This window comes from Aquila chrysaetos, chromosome 13 (assembly GCF_900496995.4).
Source record: "Aquila chrysaetos chrysaetos chromosome 13, bAquChr1.4, whole genome shotgun sequence".
Lineage (NCBI taxonomy): Eukaryota > Metazoa > Chordata > Aves > Accipitriformes > Accipitridae > Aquila > Aquila chrysaetos.
The window spans coordinates 30,272,223-30,293,810 of NC_044016.1; the positions used below are offsets into that span (position 1 = coordinate 30,272,223).

General features: G+C 39.7%; 1 protein-coding gene across 3 annotated transcripts in view; it reads left to right on the forward strand.

Moving 5' to 3' along the window:
- The window catches only part of NID1 (nidogen 1), a 46,864-nt gene that overhangs the window by 14,900 nt on the left and 10,376 nt on the right, over positions 1–21,588 (forward strand). The window contains exons 8-15 of one of the 3 annotated variants that reach the window (XM_030035560.2): positions 1,224–1,469; positions 2,417–2,560; positions 3,671–3,799; positions 6,877–7,020; positions 7,768–7,890; positions 15,549–15,773; positions 16,429–16,601; positions 18,433–18,559. In XM_030035560.2, coding sequence (XP_029891420.1) covers positions 1,224–1,469; positions 2,417–2,560; positions 3,671–3,799; positions 6,877–7,020; positions 7,768–7,890; positions 15,549–15,773; positions 16,429–16,601; positions 18,433–18,559 — 1,311 coding nt within the window. The remainder of the gene's footprint in view (positions 1–1,223; positions 1,470–2,416; positions 2,561–3,670; positions 3,800–6,876; positions 7,021–7,767; positions 7,891–15,548; positions 15,774–16,428; positions 16,602–18,432; positions 18,560–21,588) is intronic. The other 2 variants (XM_030035561.2, XM_030035563.2) reach the window with 2 other exon arrangements.

Below are 21,588 nucleotides of genomic sequence, written 5' to 3' on the forward strand. Positions count from 1 at the left end.
AAAAAGCCATTCTTCATTTCACTATTTACAGGGAAATCTCCCTGCTTTTGCTTTCCTCTTCCTGGATAAAATTATGGGTATTTCAACACAGCAAAACCCAAGTGTGGTTGGAGTGTTGCTGCCAGCCAGCCCAGCTGCCAAAGAGCAATGAAGAGGAAGCAGCCTGTGGTGCACCCAGGTGCACACGAATACTGGAGAGAGTACACCTTGCTCCAAGGGTGCACTTTGACTTTTAAGAGATAGCTGGAAATGGTGTAGGTGCATCATCACTGCCTTATATCTGCTAGTGTCTGGCTTTGGTAGCCAGTGATGAACCCCTCTTGCTGCTTTGCCTGTCCTTATGGACTGTGAGGAGGAGGAGCTGAAGGCAGCAGGAAGCTTCGGCTTTGTGCTGAACAACTTCAGAGTTTTGGAGGAGTTTGGGCAGCATGTGCTCTGTAGAACGCATCCCTTCTTGGCAGAAATGCTGTCTCCATGGAGGAAAAGTCAAGGGCTGGAAGAAGGCATCCTTCAGACTGGATTTGATTTACCAGTACTCAAATAGTTATTCTTCTGCTCTCCTATGGCATATCTGACAGACCATTACTTAGCAGAAGTCCAGCTTTTGCCAACTGTATCAACTGGATTGATACAAGTGTGTTATGGTGTCCAAACGAGGAATAGTGGAGTTCTGAGGAGCTTTCTGTTGCTGGGAGTATCCACAAGCCCAGACCTGCTTTGAAGAGTTTTTGTCACAAATTTTCACAATATAGAAAACTGTTGTGAAGCATACGGGAGCTCTCAGACATGCATCTTCTTCAGGACTCTGTCAAAATCCAAGGCCAATAGACAACAGTGAACTAAAAATGGGTGTAGTTTGGTGCTGGCTAGGTGGCTCTTGTCCTTCCTAGCTTATAGATCCGTTATGTAAATTCCTTTAAAGAATCCTCTGAGTTTCTTGAGTTGAATTTTCCTTGCTTTACCTGGTAACCCACAAAGTAAAGTTAAATTTTTAAAATATGTCAAGATAAATTATATGACTCATTCCTCAAGGCTGTGATATCATGAGAAAAGAGCAAGCCTAGTCAAGTGCCTATTCCTTTGCATGGAAATACATCCACTTTCATAGCTGCTTGCCTTCGAAATTTTTATTTGCACTACCCTGTATCCAAAGTCTACAGATAGCATTGGGCAGAGTATTTTTGCTTTCTGTTCTGATCAGCGTGTTTGTTGCCGTGTTGCAGTGATCACTTCATCATCCACCAGGGAGTACACAGTGACAGAGCCAGAAAGGGATGGGGTTGCTTCCACGTACACAGGTGCCTATCAGTGGCGACAGACCATCTCATTTGATGAATGCATTCATGATGACTCTCACCATGCTGCTTCTGCTACTCAGCAGCTCTCAGTGGACAGTGTGTTTGTCCTGTATAACCGAGATGAGCAGATTCTGCGATACGCTATGAGTAATTCCATCGGCCCAATCAGTGGTATGTATGAATTGGAAATCTTTCTTTTTCTCTTTTGTGAGTAATTAAGAGCAGGCTTCTATATTTTTTTAGCCTGCCTTAGCTGGGTTAAATTAATGAGTTATATTAATTCATTGCATTAGTCAGTAGACGTCCAGGTCCATCAATTAGGAAGAGAAAACAGATTGTTAAAAGTTTGTATTTTCACATGGGGAAGGGTATTTAAGTGATTATCTCCTCTTGAAATTTAGCAGAGTTTGTGTCTAATTCCTTGAAGTACTCTCAGTATACCACCTTGAATCTATTGCCGCTGAGATAGTTTATCTTTACATAATTTATAGTTCCTCTGTTAATGAATATTTTTTGTATTGTCAGAGCAAAGGGCAAAAGAGGGGAATAAGATTTGCTATTGAAACAGCTAGTTTCTATAATTTATCTTGAAACATGACATTTTATCTTTGGAAGGTAGGCAGCCTATGAAGTGTATTTTTTTGGATGATCTGTCCAAGTTTGTCTGTTTGCACTAAAATCAGAAAAAAAGCAAAGGAGCAATTTGAAAATGCACACCAGATGAGTACAAGAAAAGACTGTTCTCACTGTTGTTTGTTACAAAGATAAAGTTCTACTAATTAAAATGAACAAACCAAGCTGTTAAGAATGACATTTTGGGTCTAATGTTAGTGGCTGGAAGATGCATTATCTTTGTCAGTCTTGCTCTTTAGAGAAGTTTTTGTGGCTTGTCTATTTTTTAACTCGGCAGTCCTTTGCACAAGTAACAAGGAATACAGGTGCTATTGCCTTGTCTGAGATTCATGTCCTGCATATCAGCTGCAAGTCCCCTTTCTCCTGGTGCAAAAAGTATTCTCTTTCCTTGTTTCATGTGCTCTACAAGCAACCTCCTTCTGGGCCTAGCTGAGTGCTATTACTTGGATAGGGTCATCATGGCTAAATGTGGTTTCTCTTGTCAGATGGTTCTGCTGATATTAACCGGAATCCTTGCTACACTGGTACCCATAACTGTGACACCAATGCGATATGTCGTCCAGGAACTGGAAATCGTTTCTTCTGCGAATGTTCAGTTGGCTTCCGTGGAGATGGAAACGTTTGTTATGGTATCAGAAAACTTTAATTACAAAATTACAGCTAATGTAGAATTTGGTTTACTTGGGATGTATTGATCCTCAGGACTAGCCATTCCAGCAAAATGAACTGTCCTGAGAGGCTGGTTTGGGGTAGGATAGGTTAGAGGCATGCTGGGGTACCTGACGTATCTCAATAATCAAAGTAAGCAAGTTTGACTGTCTTGAAGGGTCAAATTTGGATATGTTTTGCTAGCTTGCAAAGTGTCTTTCCTACCCAGTTCCTCTTTTCATAAAACCTGTGGGAACTTAGCTGTGAGAAATTTACTGTAATGCAAGTTCTGGTTAAAATGAGTCAGCTAGCTTAAAAGTTCTTGAGGGAGATGAGGAATGGCATATGCACATGTGTACAGAGCACAGATATGTGGAACCCATTGAAATCATCTCTGTCAGGATCTGCTTTGAAAATCCCTTCTGTTCAAGGAGACTTTTATTTCCCAGCTCCGTCCAGCTCTGTATTCTTAATGTATCTGGGTTTTGTTTTACAATCAAATCACAGCACAAATACTTGTTTTCAAGAGGTGAAAGTGTGTATTAATGAAACGTGCATCATCCCTATTAGTTAACTGAGTTGGGTTTTTTTTAATAAAAAAACTAAAACACAACCCTTCCCCCCACTCCAACCCTTAAATCAACTTGCAAATGAAAATAACAGCATCACACTGTCCCTTCTACTCCTCTGGTGCTGTGACTTGAGCAGCAGTGGATTAGAGATGTATATGGATAATGAAAGGAGAAGTCTTTGATAAAGTTCATGCTCCCCCAGTAGTCATCACTGCTGCTGATCACCTTGTAGGCTACATTTTCTTTCTCAGTGGCTCCTCCTTCCTCATTGATCTCCTGTCCCTTCCCCTTATTATTCCATTATAGAACTTCTGGTTTTTTTTGGTGCAGATTAGCTGAGGACACAGTTACCTGAAAACTTATTTTCAGGTTACTAACACCTCTTAAGAGGTATGGTCTATCCAATATGTGGTTTAAATACACAAGCCTGCTATTATTCAACGGTTGCACAGTTTCTGTTTTTCTGGCATCAGTATTAAATGCATCTTTGTAATAACTGTAATCCTTATAATATTGTAGACATTGATGAATGTTCAGAGCAACCAGCTCTATGTGGCAGCAATGCAGTCTGCAATAACCAGCCAGGAACCTACCGCTGTGAGTGTGTTGAAGGATACCAGTTTGCAGCAGACGGGCAGACTTGTGTTGGTGAGTTTCACATTTCTTAAAAGCACTGCCCACCGGGTTTCAGACTGTGATTCATCTCACAGAGACAGAAAACAGAGCTTCAAGGATCTGTGCTGACTTCTAACATGAGTTGAATTTAGGAGTTCATGCTGCAGTTAGTGATTACAATCCATTAGCTAACTGAAGAACGTGCCTAAAGTACTTTGTTTTCATCTCATAAAAATTCCCACTCAGAATGTTTCCAAATAGAAAGCAGAAATGATTATTGAATGCTTCTGTCCTTTCTGTACCATTATTTAGCTGTAGATTTCACATGGAAGTAAAATTCAAATCTGTAAAAGAAGAAAAATTAAAGTGAGCAGTTATTGTGTTAGTATTTCACAGCATCTCACTTTCAAGATGAGGTAGGGCTTTTTCTGCATTTTCTGTAGTGCTGCGCTTTGGCTTTTGGGGGGGTTGGGTTTTCTTTCTTATATCCAATCCAGTATTAGATTTAACAGATTAGATTTTAGTTACAGATTCATTCCTTGGACAAGGCAGTGCACAGATCTAAACCAGTGTGTCTTGGCTATTGCAGGGTATTCTGAAGTGGTAGTTAATTGTGCTGAAAAGGAATTATAACTACAGATCATTTCACTGTTAAAATCTTCGAGATTTGGAGGAAATCTAGCTGGTTTGTTAATGGACCATTAAAACTTAAAATTCAGTAGTTGTCACTGAATTAGTTATTTTTATTTAATTTAAAAACTTTTTTTTCTGGAGGAAGCCTGAGTTAATGTGTATTCACTGGACTAAGGTTGTCCTAACGAGCGATATTTTTTCCTGTTTGTTTTGTTTTTCACTAAAGTTGTAGAAATTCCATTGGGTAGCTGGCAGAGTTGCAAGATGATTATGTGGGATATGTATTGAAAGTAATTTTTCCATAAAGAAAGAAAAACCATGAGCTTTACTCTCAAGAACGTTAAGCTGATTCTTTTGGGTGTCAGTTATCTTGCAAATTGGAAAAGCTAAATAAAAAAATCTACAAACGGCAGATAGAAGAGGGGTAATGACTCTACTGCTAGAGACGCAACTGTCAAGATAGGATATAGATTAGATTTTTTTTTTTTTTTTTAATTATTTAGAGTTTTTGTCTTTGCAACCTGACAGTAATCTGTACTGACAAAACCTATACACACTCTTCCAGTATGGTTGGACCAGTTTCTGTTTCTTTTGGAAATAACTGATAACTGCTGAGGATTATGTTTGCCTCCGTCATGACTGCTTTGTGGTGGAAGCTTAGTTACTCTTTGAGCTAATGCATTCAGGTCTTTCCTCATTATAGCCAAGACTGTTCTTCAGCTAAGTGTGTGACTTTGCGTGCTGCGTATTACCTTCCGTCACAAGCCCCGTTTGTCTGCTCCAGTAAGAATTACCATTCATGTCTGCTCACAGTGCACCTTAAGTCTCTCCTTTGTTGCAGAACAGTTGGAAAAAGCAACTTCTACCAGGACACTGGAAGGGATAGGGTGAGATGTGGAAGAGTGGCTTTGTGTTCTTTCCATTATGTCCACCGTTGCCCTTTTGTCACTTGGACCTGAAAGGGAATGTTCTTCCCTCCAGCCATGACCTCACTGGCTTCACTCTACCACTTTCCCATGAAGCTGTTGTGTTGCATTTCTAACAAGTACTAAGTAATTCCTTGCCCAGCTTGAAGGACTTCAGTTTGATCCCTTCCTTCAATCAAAAACAAACTTTGCATCTGTAAGACTGAAGAGAGGGAAGATGAACTCTAGTTTCCCAACAGACTGAAAATAAATGTCATGGTAATCTTGTTCCCCTTTCCACAGGGGAGGATTTTATAACCCACAGACAAATTGAACCCTAGAAGGGGCAACATCTACCCTCTTTGTGCTTTTGCAGGTTGCTCTGGGATACCAGCATTGACTCAAGCTTTTCTGGAATTGCAGCTTTTTCATACCAGCTGTGTGACTCACTGGATAGCTTTAGAAGAGACTTGTAAATAAATCCTGTTCTCCTATTTGTAGGCTGAGGAATAGGAGGACGTGGGGACTCCCTTTGAGCTCCAACCCCAAATCTTATGCATTTATAATGCAGTTCTGAATAGATTATTTTGTAATCTAAAACTGACTTCATCAAACAGAACAGATATAAATGATTCTAACAATGATGTCATCTCCAGAGAAATGGAGAAAACAGCTGTTTTCAGATCTGGCTCTGATGGCAGATTTTTTGTTGTTTCCATGCTGATACTGTGGTAATTTCCATCTGTGTAGTGTGATGAAAGGAGCATTGTAGAGTCTTATCTTGGTCCCCTGTCAGTTCCTCGTAAGAACTGTGTAAAGAAAGCCTCAGTGGACGCTCTGCTACAGCAGCTGGAAGTCTGTTTGTAGATGTACACACTGCAAACTCCCATATTTCTAGGCCCAAAATTTTTGTAGTATTTTGCCTCTTCCTATTTTAAATACCATGGTTTCCTTTCCTCTTCTCTGACCTAACAGGTAAGCATAGGCAGGGCTCCAGCAACTACCTAAAATAATCTGTGTGTAAAGCAGTGCAATGCCCGCAGAGTCACTGCTGTCAACAACGAGGAAGTTAAGAAAAGCTGCAGGACTGGTCCCAGCTTCCACTGTTGGTCAAAAATGTCTCCAATAGTTGACAAATGTGTTTATCTCCTATTGAGTGAGTCACAGCTCCTATCTGTTGCCAAGTGACAACAGCCCTGGGTCAGTGCTTGGTTAGTGTAGTGGGATATCTAATAATTCCCAGTGCAGTGAACTGGCCACTTAGCTAACATGTGAGGTACCTCTCTGAGATGCCTTACATTTCTTCATTCAGAACTCCTTTTTATAAACAAAACTGTCATGGATATTAGTATCTGTCACCGTGGTAGCCTTTCTGCCCTGTTAACACCAGTGAAAGGGGAGATCTTGGCAAAAAAAATCCTAATCCCCAAACAAAAAAACTCGGTTTCCTTGTTTCGTTTCTCTTCTGTATGCTTTCACAGCTGTTCTTCTCTCCCTATAAACCTATTATGAGCTTCAGACTTTATGGAGGAAAATTCAAATTTTCATCTCTCTTGTACATCTAACCTGCAGCTGTTGAATATGTTGTAAACCACTGCCAGACAGGCACACACAGTTGTGACATTCCTCAGCGCGCTCAGTGTGTGTACACCGGAGGGTCCACCTACATCTGCACATGCCTCCCTGGCTTCTCTGGAGATGGGCGTGCCTGTGAGGGTGGGTAGCACCATTTATTGTGGCGTTTTTATACTCTTTATTGCATGACTTGGCTGGTCATTGCAATGTCCTGTAGTTACTTGTGATTTGAAGTAGGAAATTTCATAATTTAAGTCCCTCAGGCAGGCATTGCATTAAGCTTTTGTCCTTTCCTCACCTCACTTTTGAATTCACTCTTCAGTATTTGAGCTACAGAAGGTCCAAGATGAGGTAAGTGCAGAAATGGCAGTAGTTGCAGTTAGCAGACCAGATCTTCATCCGCTAGAATTGTTTGCACTGTATTCATTTATATTGCTAACATGGTGAGGCGTGATTCTCAGACTATGTAAATAAAGTTATATTCTGTCTCATGTCAATTGGAGTGCAGTGGGGGAACATCTTTACCTAATGACATGTTGGAAACATTGCTGGCCAAATCCTACTTCTCTTGCTGTGCTGTCTTTTTCTTGAGAAACATGGGCATATATGTCTAAAACACTGTGCAAGTTAATAATGCTATTTACCCATCAGAATAGCAGAGTGCAGGGACTTGAGAGGCAGAACCTAAAATATAAGCATGCTTTTTTTTTTTTTTTTTTCTCTTTTGTATTTCTGTATAGATGTTCTTCCAAAGGTCGGTCTCTAAGTCTAATCAGATATCCTAAAATAGGAGCCTGAAAGTAATACGGCAGGTTTGCACTTTAATTCATCACTCTGATTTGTCCATCAGGAGGAACAGTTACCTGAGATTGATCTTTTCTTTTACAGATGTAGATGAGTGTCAGCAAGGCCACTGTCATCCGGATGCTTTCTGCTACAACACTCCCGGGTCCTTCAGCTGCCAGTGTAAGGCAGGTTATCGTGGGGATGGTTTCCGGTGTGTGTTAGGAGGTAAAATTTTATAGTCCTTGAAAGCTGGACCAGAAGTATAGTTTAAGAATTGGAGGATATATGTTAATTTGGTACCTCTCTGGAACAAATTGTGTATTGTTTTATTAGGGTCTTTATTCTTTCTTGGGTCTTTATTCTTTCTCAGGTCTTTCAAGTTTTGAACGTCACCAAGTTTGTGTCAAAATCTGTATCTTGACTATTATCACTTTTCCACGATACCCTGTTCAGTGTCCACTTTTATGTTTTGTTTGTTCTATCCTCAGCAGTTCTCAGCCCCAAGCTGATACTATCTTTTGAAGTTGCCTTATGTAAAGGTTTGACCACAGATTGATTTGATTTGCATACACAGTAGTCACTTATAAAATATCTGGAACTGTTGGCAATGTAAATGAAATGCAACAATTACAGGAGAAAAGTGAAGGATGAGACCAAAGTACCTGCACTGTTGTCTGCAGTGGGATTTAGATGCCTACACGCCATGTATAGCCAGCAAGAGTCCAGAAATACTAACTCCAGTTTCTAACTAGCACTTAGTTGTTTCTGTATTTACCCAGCTTGTTCTCTTATTTAGCAGGAAGTTCTTTACCCTGCCACACTTCTGTTCTTGCATTGTACTTTGGGCCTTAAAGTATAAAACTCCTGATCTTGAAGGTATGCTTAAAAAAAATGAAGTAAGGAACACTGAAGCTCAAAGTAGCGTTGTTATGGTTACTTTAATTCAAAAGCATGGCAAACCTATGGGACAGCACCCAGGTTTTACAGAACGGTGAATGTTTTCATCCAGGAAATAAAGCCTGATTTCTGAGTATATTCAAACCCAGTTCTCCTGCTTCTAAGATTCTTGCTGTTGGGCAAAAGACCCTGCACCTCTCAACAGACTGAAACTCAAACTGTGCAGCCAAGAGTAAGAAAGGCATAGGGCCGAAGGGAAAGAAAGCAAGAAACACTATGACTGAGGCGGAAGGCTCTTCGTAATTCAGCTTCTGCACTGTGATCTTAATGATGTCCAAAGTATTTCATGATTCAAAATTGAGGGTTTTTTTAAATAGTGGGTGTGCTGGCTTACAAGTTCTTGTCTGCATGGCACAATATTACTACATGATGCATTGCTGAAACCTAATATTTTTCTTTTGCGACTATATTACCTAATTCTGAATTTCTGACTTTTTTTGCACGATTGGATACTTGTGTTTTAAAACAAAAAAGGCAAAGGTGTCTTTATAGGAAAGGCATAAAACCAAGGTAGTTTCTGGTTTTAAATCATATTTACATGACTCTTCATCATGTGCTCAACAACACATGTCAAATTACCCAGTGCTTGTAGACTTTTCTATCATAGGTAAATTGCAGGAGGTTTTGCCATGGTTAATTCTGAAGCTTTTGCTACTTTGTCAGTCTTTCAATATTATTTTTAACTTTTCATACATGAATGCCCATGTGTATTTTCATTTTAATGCCATATGAATGAAGAACTACCTAGTGTTTCTGGCCTGTGTCAAAATATTTAGCCAACCAACCAGCTGATAAAACCAGGATTATTCCTCCTAGAGGAGAAACTTGATGTGAATAACTTGAAGCAAAATTGAACCTTAAAGCCTCCAGTTCTTCAGGCAGAATTGTAGAGGCAGAAATATTCCTTTCATGTCTGGCACATCCCGTTTGTAGCTGAAACAGATGGTTTGGTAGACTGATACTGGAATTCAACCAATTAACTTTATTACCAGGACACAATTAATTTCTTCTGAGTATATCTGATAGCATACTTAAGTGTTTGGGTTTTTTTGTTAAGAGCAATACCTTTTCACATGCAGTGGTTAGCGTGTTTACTGAACTGCTTAGCAGAGTGTACTATTTTGTAGTAGCTTTATGTTATTTTTTGCTGCTTATCCTGTATACTTCTTGACTGTCCGTACTCAACACAATTATATCTTGAATATGGATCTTTTCATGTCACAGCTTTAATGGTAGTAACAAAATATTTTGGAGAGTTTTGTTGTATCTACTGTTTTAGTAGGTGAGAATCTACCAGGTTTTGTTAATCTTCATATATGCCTCTGATTTTTATTATACTGTTTTGTACTACCAGAAGAAGACATGCTTTAGAAACGCTTTTATCAACTGGCTCTGTTCATTAAATGCTCGGAGCAGAAAAAAATCAGTGTAGATAAGAAGTCTCACTTTTGCTGAACCCTGACTGAAGTACAGAGTATCTGTATTGCTCTGCTAGTCTGCAGCAATGGCAGCATTTACAACAAACTTAGCTACTCCTCCCTTCTTAGAGAGTTAATAGAACAATAGCTGCCTGTCATCTGTTCCTAAAGCTTTAGTACTTTTAAAATGGATATATCCAACAGTTAATCATTGGCAGGAGATAGAATCAAAATATACTTTCTGCAGCTTAGTTTACTTTAACACCCAGTTTGTAAAGTAAGTTGCTTCAGAATGGAGATTTCAGATGAGGCTGTATTGTATTCAGCTGTAACGAGAGACCCTTTCTTCCCCTTTTTACCCACTAAGGTTTTGATCTAATTAGCCTCAGTCAAGTCACTGAAGTCTTTTCTGGTTGTTTCATGGAAAGTTTCATTTATCCGAATGCTCAGTTCTTTTTGCTGTACCCTTTTCCTAACCCTGTGTACAATTGCTTGCTTGTTTGGTGTCTTTATTACTATATGAAACCTACTGTTGAATCTTACCACTGCTGAACAGCAGCTCTTGAAACAAGTAGACTAACGGGTAAAATGGATTTGAGTCATACACAAGGGAGTGTCTGTAGGAGTGAACCAGCAGGTTAATGAAAGAGTTAATGATGCTGGAATGTCCCACTGCTCACAGCTATTAAGAAAGTCTGTACTTCATTATTTCCTCACGCTTCATTTTTCCATTTCAAAAAACCAGATGTCTGAGTGTTTCAACCCCTGCAGACCCCAGACACTGTTTACTAAACAGAAACAAATGTAGATTCTTGGAACTAGGGGTCTGACCCTTAAGAGCCATTCGCTGGTCCTCTGTATACAATCCGTTTCACATGAGAAATGCTCTTACCAGGGCAACACTGTAAGTGAAGGATTACAAAGGAAAATGAAGGGACAAAGGGAAGTGTGTTACATTGTTTTGGTTTTTTTCCTCTTCTTTTTTTGGCAATGTCTGAGAACAGCAATTAAAAATGTCAGTATAACTCTGTGTGATATATGGGGAATAAAGTGATCCACATAGGAAATTGAAGAGTACTCTTTGATTACATACTGATTCTGGACACAGTTTTAAATCACTTCTGTCTTTAGCTTGTGAATGAAAACCTGAGTAGTATATCAGATCTTTAAAAATTTTTGAATGCTGTTGCAGAACTAATTGAATTTGGTTTAGTGTATCAGACTGTAATCCCCCATGCAAAATGGAAGGGAAGAAGTCCCATACATCATCTGTCTCTCATCCTGTTTTCTCAGCCTCCATCTTTTTTTGGAAAAGTCCATAAATCATTTTCTGCAGTGCTGCTGCAAGAGCTTTCCTTTATGACCAAAAAAGACTTTGAATGTTTGTATATGGCTTTGGGGGGGGGGTCCCCATTCTGTTTGTTTCTTCACTTATGTGGGAAATATGTACGTGTATGTTTTTCATCTGGCCTACTTTCCATATCCATGCTATTTCCATTTCATTTTTTCAAGTTCCATGATATACTTCAGTGACTTAAATTCCAGATTGCTACTGGTAGTTTATGAAACAACTGAAAAAAATATGTTTAAAACATTAAATACAAATTTATTTTTCTGAGGAAGGGTATACATTTAGCTTGAGTTCAGGATGCACTGTTCTTTCTACATGTCTAGTCTGACTTGTGTGTACGGTGGTCAGTGGAACATAATTTCTTCATCAGGCCTTTGATCTCTGTTCAGCACTACAGCTTCTCTTTTAGGAGCTCTCTTCTGTACACTGGTTCAATTTTTCACTGTCCTTTTGAACTGTGGTTACCAGAGCTGGACCCAGTGTGCCTTGAATCATCTCCCCAGTCCCACATTGATTCTCTATACCTGTGCAGTGTTTCCTGTGTATATGCTGAATTGCTATTTATACGCCCTTACAATCCCTACAGCACTGAGCTGAGTGCTGGCAGCTTATCTGCTCACAGTTATCTGCTGATAGCTGTGATCTGCTGATAGCTTTTTTTTTGGTTGTGGTTTCCAAGATGAGTCTATCTTTAGAGGCTGGTCTACACTGTGTATTTCAAGAAATGTAACTTCCCATTTGACTGTGCAAATCACTTCTTGGCTTTAATGAGCTCAGTTTGCCTAGTGATGAAGTCCTGTCCTTCTCTTGTTTTGTGGCCTATTTCTCTTTCACAAATGATGCAACCTATGGTTGTGTATTTCCCTCTGGAATCCTAATAAAGGAATTAAATTTCTTAATAAGGAAATTTGAAACCAGGACTAAGGTAATACAGGAACTTATTAGAAATACCACTACTTCATGACATTTGTCCATGGACTCAGGTGATTTTTTCAGTGTTTAATCATTTATCAAATTAAGGTAGCCCACAGTATGGTGTTTTGTTTCGAAAATGATACTGTCCTGTGGGCATAAGTAGAGTGCCTTAGGGAAAGACAAAGCTATTAGGTCAGTGTGTTACCTTCATAAGCCAAGCATCAACTGCATCAAAAAGCAGTGAGAATGAATTTTTACTCAATTTTATAATAATTGCTAGTCAGTAATGTTTAAACATAGGTACTGAAAAAACATTGAAACTTAGTCCTGCTGTTAATAAAAGGCTGTTGCCACCCCAACTTTCCTGCATCACTGAAGATTACCCAGGTCTTGCTCTTCCTGTTTGTTTCATCCCTGGTAGTATGAACTAACCCTAGTGTATACCATTTTTCTCATTGACATGATCATTTGGCTTAGCTTTCAAATATGGATTTCAAGAATGGTAAGACCCTCTGAAAAGCAGACTATTTATCCCAACCAGCTGTCATCTGTATCTAAGATTATTGTGCCTTCCTTTCTGCATAGGCTACAACACTGGAGTGGGATTCAGCTCACTTTTCTTTAGGTGTCTCTAAACTGTAGGCATAGTAATCCTGCTCATGATTCAGAGATAAGGAGAGAAAAAATACCCTATGGATTCCAAGTGCCTGGTTTGGACTTTTACAACTAGTTTAGGGGCTAGTTTTGGTTTATAAATTTTAATATTGGCTAAATTCATGTTAGCGAGTTGAAATGAGTTTAATGTTGAAAGACAGGTTAAAATGATTCTGTCAGCACAGGTGAACATGGTAACACGGGTTTTATTTCTTTTCAGAATGTTTCTTTAACATAGATTACTTATTGCACTTGATACTGTTAAAAAAGTTTATCACAAATATAAGAGACTTTCAGGAGCATGGAAGCAGTAAAATAAATGGTTACTTCTAAAAGTGAGTGGGAATAGGGTATTTGACATGTTTTTATGCAACTGAAGAATCAGTGTTGATGGGATTTTTTAGAAAGAACAAATCATATTCTCTGACTTCTAGAAACTAAGTACTAATTCTGAAAATTAATTTGTTTGACTAGTCTCTTGACTTTAGTGGGGCTAATTGCATAAGCAAGCCATTTGTGAGATAGGTCTTGATCATTGCAATGTAAGTACTCTTCAGAAATTCCATCAGTATTCCTGTATAAAATCTGCAGATATAAATGTGAACATTGTCTTGAAATTAGAACAGACATTGGTATTTCACGTTACCAATAATACTAAAATATTTTATGTGTAACAGCTGGGTCCTATCTGGGAGTGTATACACACTCCTTTGTATAATTCATATTTGCTAGCTCATTTTCATAAATTTGATCTAGTCTATGGATTTAAAAAATTGTAAGCTTTTGGATATTCTCTAATTCTGGGAGTTTCACATGCGAAGGAAAAGCGACCAGCTTCTACATTTGTTTTTATATCCCACTGAGGAGGAGCTAGTAGTGTCTTTCAAAGATGACATGAATGCAATGAAGATTTTGTTCTGCAATGAACGAAAGCAGGGTGGGTCAGTTTACCAATACTGTGTATTCTCACTGCTTTCTCACGTGAGTGGTGCATATAATTAGAGCTTAAAAAAAAAAAAAAAAGTGTGGCAAAACTATCCAGTTGCTGGAATCAACTTTTCTTTTACCTGCATAGTGCATTGAATACGTGCAAACAAAATTTGAAATAGATAATGGAGGCTTTCCTTCAGGGTCTGGTTTTGTAGGTTGATTCAAGGCTCTCTACCACCCACATTAAAGCTGATGCCAAATATTTCAGTTGTTTAGAGTAAGCTGTTCTTCGGACATTTATATTTCTCTAATTGTGTCCAGGTGCATGAAACTTGTCCAAAGCTTTTGCTTGCATAACTAGTTTAAATAATAATAAAAAACTACCCTTTTTTCTTGTATTTGTGTGATTTACATCACACTAGGCTATGGGCGCATGGGATTAGCTTTTTGTTCAGCTGGGCAGGGTCTAGTCTGAGCCACACATAGCTAATGCTGTCCACCAGGCAATGTAAAAACAAGGAAGGAGTAAATGTAAGTAATGTTCGAGCCTCTTCTGGCAGTTTGTGGTAAGTATTTCTAACTGTCTGTAGAAATCATTGACAGGAAAAAGATTAGAGCTCTTCCTCTCACAATGCACAGAACCCTTAAGGGGTCTCAAGTGTAAAGTAAAACTAAACCAGATTTCTTTGTCGAGAGAAGAAAAAGATTATTTTAATGGTATTCTTTTAATTTCATTATGTTGTTTGGCATCTAGAAGGATGTATTGATCCAGATGACATTCCTTATTGCATGACAGGTAATACCATAAGATGTATATTTTAGTCCAGACTGTTCTGTAAAATTGAAACCAGAAGAACCAAATCCCTGAATCTCCTGATAATCTAGGAAGTTAGTCTTTCCTCTGTAATCTCTACAGTAATACATATGTGTGTGGTGTAGCCGTTGTGCATCATATGTTTCTCTGTGTACGTAGTAGTAGTCCTGTTTTCTGTGTAGCCTTACTTACGCACTTTACCAGGGACCGGACAATCTGTCCCTGCAGTTCCTTTCTTAGGTCCAAAAGTATCAAATGAGTGTTCAAACTTGATAACCAAATGCTAAAAACCTAATATACATCAAAGCAATGAGTTGTTTCACTGCTGTAGGGAACTCAGCATCTGCCTCATGTTGTGGTTTTCTCTTGTGGCTCTGAAGAGAAGCTTGACTTTGAGCATTACAGAAAACCTTTATCCGCTGTATGGCCTGGCTAATTAGTCACATTTTAATGCCCATGGATAATTGCCAAATAAGTAGACATGGGATTCACAAGTTGGACAGAATGTTCTTGCTAATGTGCCTCATGGAGAAAGACAGTCTTTTCCAGCTTCTGTTTATGACCCTTCAATGTAGGAAGCTGCAGGGGGCCTGTTTGTTCTGTTTTAAACTAGACAGCAAAAGATAAAATGATGTAAGTTTAAGGCAAATGTGTCACATTTACATAAGGCAGACTGTTCCTGAAGGTGCGCTGAAGGCATATGCCTTCAAGGTTTGTGACAGTGCCATGTTCCTCCAGCAGTAAGACGACTTGCGTTATAAGTGATCAGCATATGTTAACTGTTAATGGAACACAGTTATTAGTTTAAACAGAAATATTCACTGGTCTGTATTTTTTTTCACAGAAGTGGAAAAGACCAAATGCCAGCATGAACGAGAAGTAGCTCTTGGAAGTGGAGGCACTTTCTTCCCGAGGGAGATAAGAGTTGGTCACTTCATTCCCCAGTGTGATGAGCATGGGAATTACCTACCCACTCAGTGCCATTCTAGCAGTGGATATTGTTGGTGCGTGGATAGGGATGGAAATGAGATTGATGGCACCAAAAGTGGCCCAGGAGTTCGACCACCATGTAAGTGGCTGAAGCATTTGTTTCTTGTGGGTGTCTCTCCACCCAAGTGCACTGTCTCCCAAATGTGGGGCTTAGTTGTGCCCCTGAGATACAGCACTGACTTGGAACAATACAGGTCTTTGCTGTCCCAGTGACAATATGCCTTGTGCTGCAGCCCTTTAGTAACTCCAGCATACACTTTTCCTCCAGCCAGGGCGTCTGGACAACTGTGGTGAGCCTCTGAATAAGAAGATGGTTTTCTAACTTCTTCCCTTCCTTGAAACTGTGAGGGGCCTCTATAGTTTCTGCCCTCTGGTAACTGTGGCAAATCTGAATGTGTGGTAACTGACTTGCCTCAGGATGTGAAGGATGTTCCTTCGTACATCTTCCTCACTTCAGCTGCAAAATAAGATAGGCTTCTCTAAACATTTGAAGGAAAGAGCAATTACAGAGCTGAACATGAAAAGACCTATTATGTCAATTGCTCCTTTTTTGTCAGCCAAGGGGAAAAATTCAGAAGCTTTCTGCATCTGATTATAGTTATTAGTGTCTGCTTATAGGGCTGTTTCCTCCTAAGAAGTCTGACTGTAATTGTGTCTCTGCAAATAACAAGGAGCCTTGTTATGCTGTACATAAGCTAATTTTTCCCCCATCTCTTTCCTTCTCTATTAACAAGGTCTGAGCACAGCTGCTCCTCCTGTTGTCATTGGGCCCTCTGTTCGACCAGATACTGTACCTCTGCCACCAGGAACACACTTGCTCTTTGCCCAAAGTGGTAAAATTGAACATGTTCCACTAGAGGGAAACAATATGAAGAAAAATGGTGCAAAAGCACTCTTGCATATTCCAGTAAGTAACCTACTGTACTAAGTCCATGTGTTTTAGAAGACTTGTGACAAAGATGAAAGTGAGAGTGTTTGTCTATGTGATTTGATAACTTAAGTTCCAAACACAATTTCTACTCTTGATTAGGATTTCAGTACCCCATCTCTTTGTCACTGAAAATTCCTGACCTGACTGGTCAAAAAGCCTAAAACTAACCTGTAGAAAAAATTATTTGCCTTTAAAGAATACCTCATAAGACAAAACCCTAGTATTTGTGAGCTCACATGCCTCCAACAGCTCATCATATAGACACTCCTATACTCACACTTCCATTGGCTTTCTGACTCTGGTATAGAAGTCTAGGAGACCTACAAGAGCAGTACATGGAGAGGCCCTTTTTTTCTCTCTTACTCCCCCAAAGTGTTTGCCTAAGTCTTAATCTCCTCCTGTTTTTCAGTCAATTCTCTGCACTTCTTGGCTACAGATATATAAAGATTAATTTTCTTCCTCCTCCTTCCTCTTCCTCCTCCTTCCTCTTCCTCCTCCTCCTCCTTCCTCCTCCTTCCTCTTCCTCCTCCTCCTCCTTCCTCTTCCTCCTCCTCCTCCTTCCTCTTCCTCCTCCTCCTCCTCCTTCCTCTTCCTCTTCCTCCTCCTCCTTCCTCTTCCTCTTCCTCCTCCTCCTTCCTCTTCCTCTTCCTCCTCCTCCTTCCTCTGCCTCCCTCCCTCCTCCCTCCTCCTCCATGTGCAGTCAAGCTTTTGTCTCTTGTCTAAAGTGCTGCTGCAATAATGTAAATATAAAGTAAAATACAGTGTGCAGAATGGCCTTGTCAGCTAGTTGCATTATTTACTTGAGCTAGCTTAAAGAAATTAATTAGAAGTATCTTCAGGGAAGAGCTTCCAAGAGATAAGATGCAACTCTTCATTAAAACTTTTAATTAAAATGAAACTTTCAGTCTCTGCTAACAGTGTTGTCTCTGTGTTGTCACAGTGTTGTGTATTTGTGAAGTGATAGCGTTTAGCAGTGTAGAGGTGTTCAGATTGTTCTGTAACCTACATTCATGTAACATCAGCATTAATGTATGCAGATAAGTGCATCTGTTTTAATGCATGGTTTTGGACCATCTTTCTAAGAAGTTGCAAGATACAAAAGCAGCAAAGGTAATAGACCTGGGAATCCATGTGAAATTACTGTTTTACCCTGAAAGTCTCTTTCATTTGCCTGGAGGAAGGAGTTTCAACTCCTAACTCAACTCTAGTCCTACCTTCTTCTACCTGGAAAATTGCATATATATGTTCCTTGTCCCTGACCATATTCTTTCCAGCAGTATGACTTACGGAGTATTTGTTTAAGCTATTTTTTATTTTAAAAACTTTGCTAGAACTTTTTGAGTCAAATGATGCTCTGTAGGTAGCACTGCTGAAATGCAGCCATAATGCATGTGTTGATGAATATACAGAACACAAGTCAGATTTGATAGAAGTCATTATTTCTCCTTCAAAGGAAAGAATGAGAGAAAAACGCACATGAGGAATAACACAGTAAAATAACAATATGAACTTTCTTTAAATTGATATGCAGGTGAAGTTGTAGAAGTGACACCAACTGTCCAGTACTAATGTCTACAATGCTTCTTTGAAATAAGATCATTGTAAACGGTGTCTGCTAGTTAAAAGGGACTTAAAATTGAAAGTATTTTTCTAAGCTATTCTACAATGACTGTCGCTCAATTGTTTTTTCTGCCTGTCCTCAAGAATTTTGTTTTTTCAGGCTTAAGACTTAGATCCATAAGCTAGTGCTGCTGGCAAATAATTGTTGTTTAGCATAAGCTGATGTAACTTACTTGTTGACCAACAGGACAAAGTTGTTATTGGAGTTGCTTATGATTGCACGGACAAGATGGTTTATTGGACAGACATCAGTGGCCCTTCAATCAGCAGGGCTAGCCTGCATGGTGGGGAGCCAACAACTATCATCAAAACAGGTAACAGCACAAAATTCTTCCTCTTGCTACTCTCTAGGAATGGCATTAGAGACTTGAATTTAGTAATATGTACTTCCTAGGTGTGGCCTGAGCTGTAGCATTACAAGTTGGTGTTATTTGGATAAACAATAACCAACAAATCTGGATAACATAAAATGAAGATCTGTTCCCTATGCGATAGCCCTTCACTGCCTTTCCACTGCTAAGATAGGCGAGAAGTTGTTTCTCTTTAAATAAACTACATTTTAAGGCCAGAAGTGGGAGCAGCATGTCGGTGAGATATTTCTGTCCTTACTTGCAGTTGCAGGATACCATATCTGTCTAACTATTGAGTGTCTTGTGAACATCACTGGGGATGTTTTAATTGAAGTTTGAGGGATTTGAAAGATGAATCAAGCTGCTGTGGTGGTTTTAAAGCATATCTCAAGGCGCTAATGGGTGCAGGGTTCAGAGCCTCATAGCGTGGTCTTTGGACAGTGTCTCAGCTCCTCACAGGAATGTTTTGAGGGTTTCTGTACCCAATTACAGTCCTAGGCTGTGCTTATGTTCTTGCTGTGTTTAACAAAGAAAAGAAACCCCTCCTTTCGATGCTTTGTCACTTCTGGGGAGGAATCTTGAGGTAGGCTTGAGGCCTTTACTGCTCTTCTTCACCTGTGGTGGCATCCTTAGGGCTGCCACTATAGTAGGGCAGCACAGCTAGTACTCTCAGGGCAAAACCCCCAGGTCATGACATCCTGGATTTTTAAAGCACACTCAAGACCTCACTTTCCTATGTTGAGGACTGGCTGTGCTATGCTGTGCCTGGCAGCCTTTGTGTAGCCCACCTCTTTTATAGTCATGTCTTGTCAACCCTACTGATCAAAAAGGGTGGTCCAGCATCCTTCCTGAAAAGGTCCCTTGTTTCTTGTTACAGTTTGTGTCCTGTTCTTACACTTTTTCTCCCAACACTCTGCTGCTCAATGCAGTCCAATTTCACTTTCATTAGAAGGGTAAGTGTAAGCCCGTGCATCTTAAATATGAAAAGCTTTTTTTAAATGGAAAGGGTTAAAGGGAAGGACAGGTTTGGAGAACAAAGTGAATGGGGAAGGGCATTAAAAAAACAGCAACAAAAATAGGTGGAGGCACTTTCTGAATCCTAGTGTCCTCAGGATCCTAGAACTCCTGTGAAGTCAAAATACTCAGGAGGTCGCCCTTGCTTCAGATCCTTTGCAGCTATTGTCACAAAAATTTAGAAAATTATTTTAGCAAAATGATCAACCAGTTTTAAAACTCTGCAATAAATTTGCTTTAGTTTTCTTTGGATGTGTTAAGTATCTCTACCTGGAGTTCGTGCTTCAGAATAGCCAGTTTGCTGGGACTCCATTCAGGCTTTTAGGAGCAGCGGAGAGATGGGGGCAGCTTGGATCCTACCATTGTCCTGGGAGGGGAAAAGGGAGAGCTTAAGGCCATCCCTAACCATTCCAGCAATTATGGAGCTTCACATTTCTGTACAACTTGACGGCTGAGATGTTTGTAAGACTTCTTTTTCATCCCAACATATTTAATCTGAAAGGGACTCTAACCTGTAGTGCAAGCATGTGCCTCTACAACTACAAATTCTGTGGGGAAATAATTTCCAAATTCCACTAATAAAGTATTTTATCAGATTCTGCACTTTAAAAAGTGAGGAAGATTAGTATTGCTAAAAATTTTATATGGATATGAATTTGTCTAATGAGAGTGTGTGTGCACGCATTAAAAATCTTGCATTGTATAAAGTATTTTTTAAATATTTGTGAAGGCTGTCAACTAAATTTGATTATTTTGATTATTATGCTTCAATGCCACATGGAAACCTCATGGTTTTTATCTGCTACGAAAAGCATTGTATGTGTAAGGACATCTCATGATTTTTGTTGTTCACATAGGAAGTGAATGCCATTCCTGAAGAGATGTTGAGCAATGTTGCACTTTACTTTCTGTATGTTAACGAGCTCTTCAATAAGGAGTCAGAACAAAATAAGGTTGAATATTCAGTATTTGAATGGATGTCTTATATGCTGGCCAAAACTGAAACTTTAAAATTTCAGGAAATAGGAAAATGCCTCCCTCTCAGAAGACTCATAAGAATTCTTTGTTTTGTTTTGATCTTTGCCTTTTTCCTCCTGTGAGCTGCAGCTGCTTTCTTCAGTTCGCATCTATTTTTGTGGAATGCACTATTTTTTTGTTTGTTAAAGCTCTTGTGATCCAAGTTGCATTGCTTTGCGGAAACATGTTTTATTGTGGAGCCCCATCCAGTTCTCATCTATCCCTGCAGCTGTATAGCCTGTGGAGGCTTACTGAGCTCTGCAGCTGTGGAAGCAGATCGGGAAGGAGAGCTTTCCTCTTTGTTGGAGGTGCTTAAGTCATATCAGCCGTATGTGTCTGTACAAGCCTGTCCCCAGGGACAGAGCCTGTGACTGTAGCAGGCCTGATGACAATACAGCAGGAACACGTTTGTGCCTCTGGAAAGACTGGTGATACATGAATCCTATATATTCCCTCAGTCCTCCACGAGGGATAGTTTTTTCTGGCTCATTGTCAACCAGACAGGAAAGATATTTACTTTAGACTTCTTTAAATTTCCTGGCATATAGCTGAAGCAAGGAAACTAAAGCAAGGACCCCAGTCAGGGAACAGGGGCTCCTGGTAATCGGTGGCAGCACATCTTTTGCCTGCTACCTTCTTCTGTTTCCTAAAAGAGGCTGGGAGCTCCTCCACCACCATTTAGTCAGTGATCCTCTGATACCAGAGACTGGGGATTGTTGCCACCATTACCTCAAAACAAGGCCACTCTCAGCAACCTCTGCCATTAGCAAGAAAAGGAGTGGGAACATTTGAGGGTCTGAAGTATATGTCAGGTGGTTTCTTGCAGACGACGGGTGTAGCTCCACAGAGGCACTTGGAGAAATACAGGTAGTAATGTGAAGTCAGTGTAACTAAGTTAAAGTATGCCCAAGTGCCCTTGGGAGGAGTAAAGAGATGATTCACGTTTACTTTCTTGGGTCCTC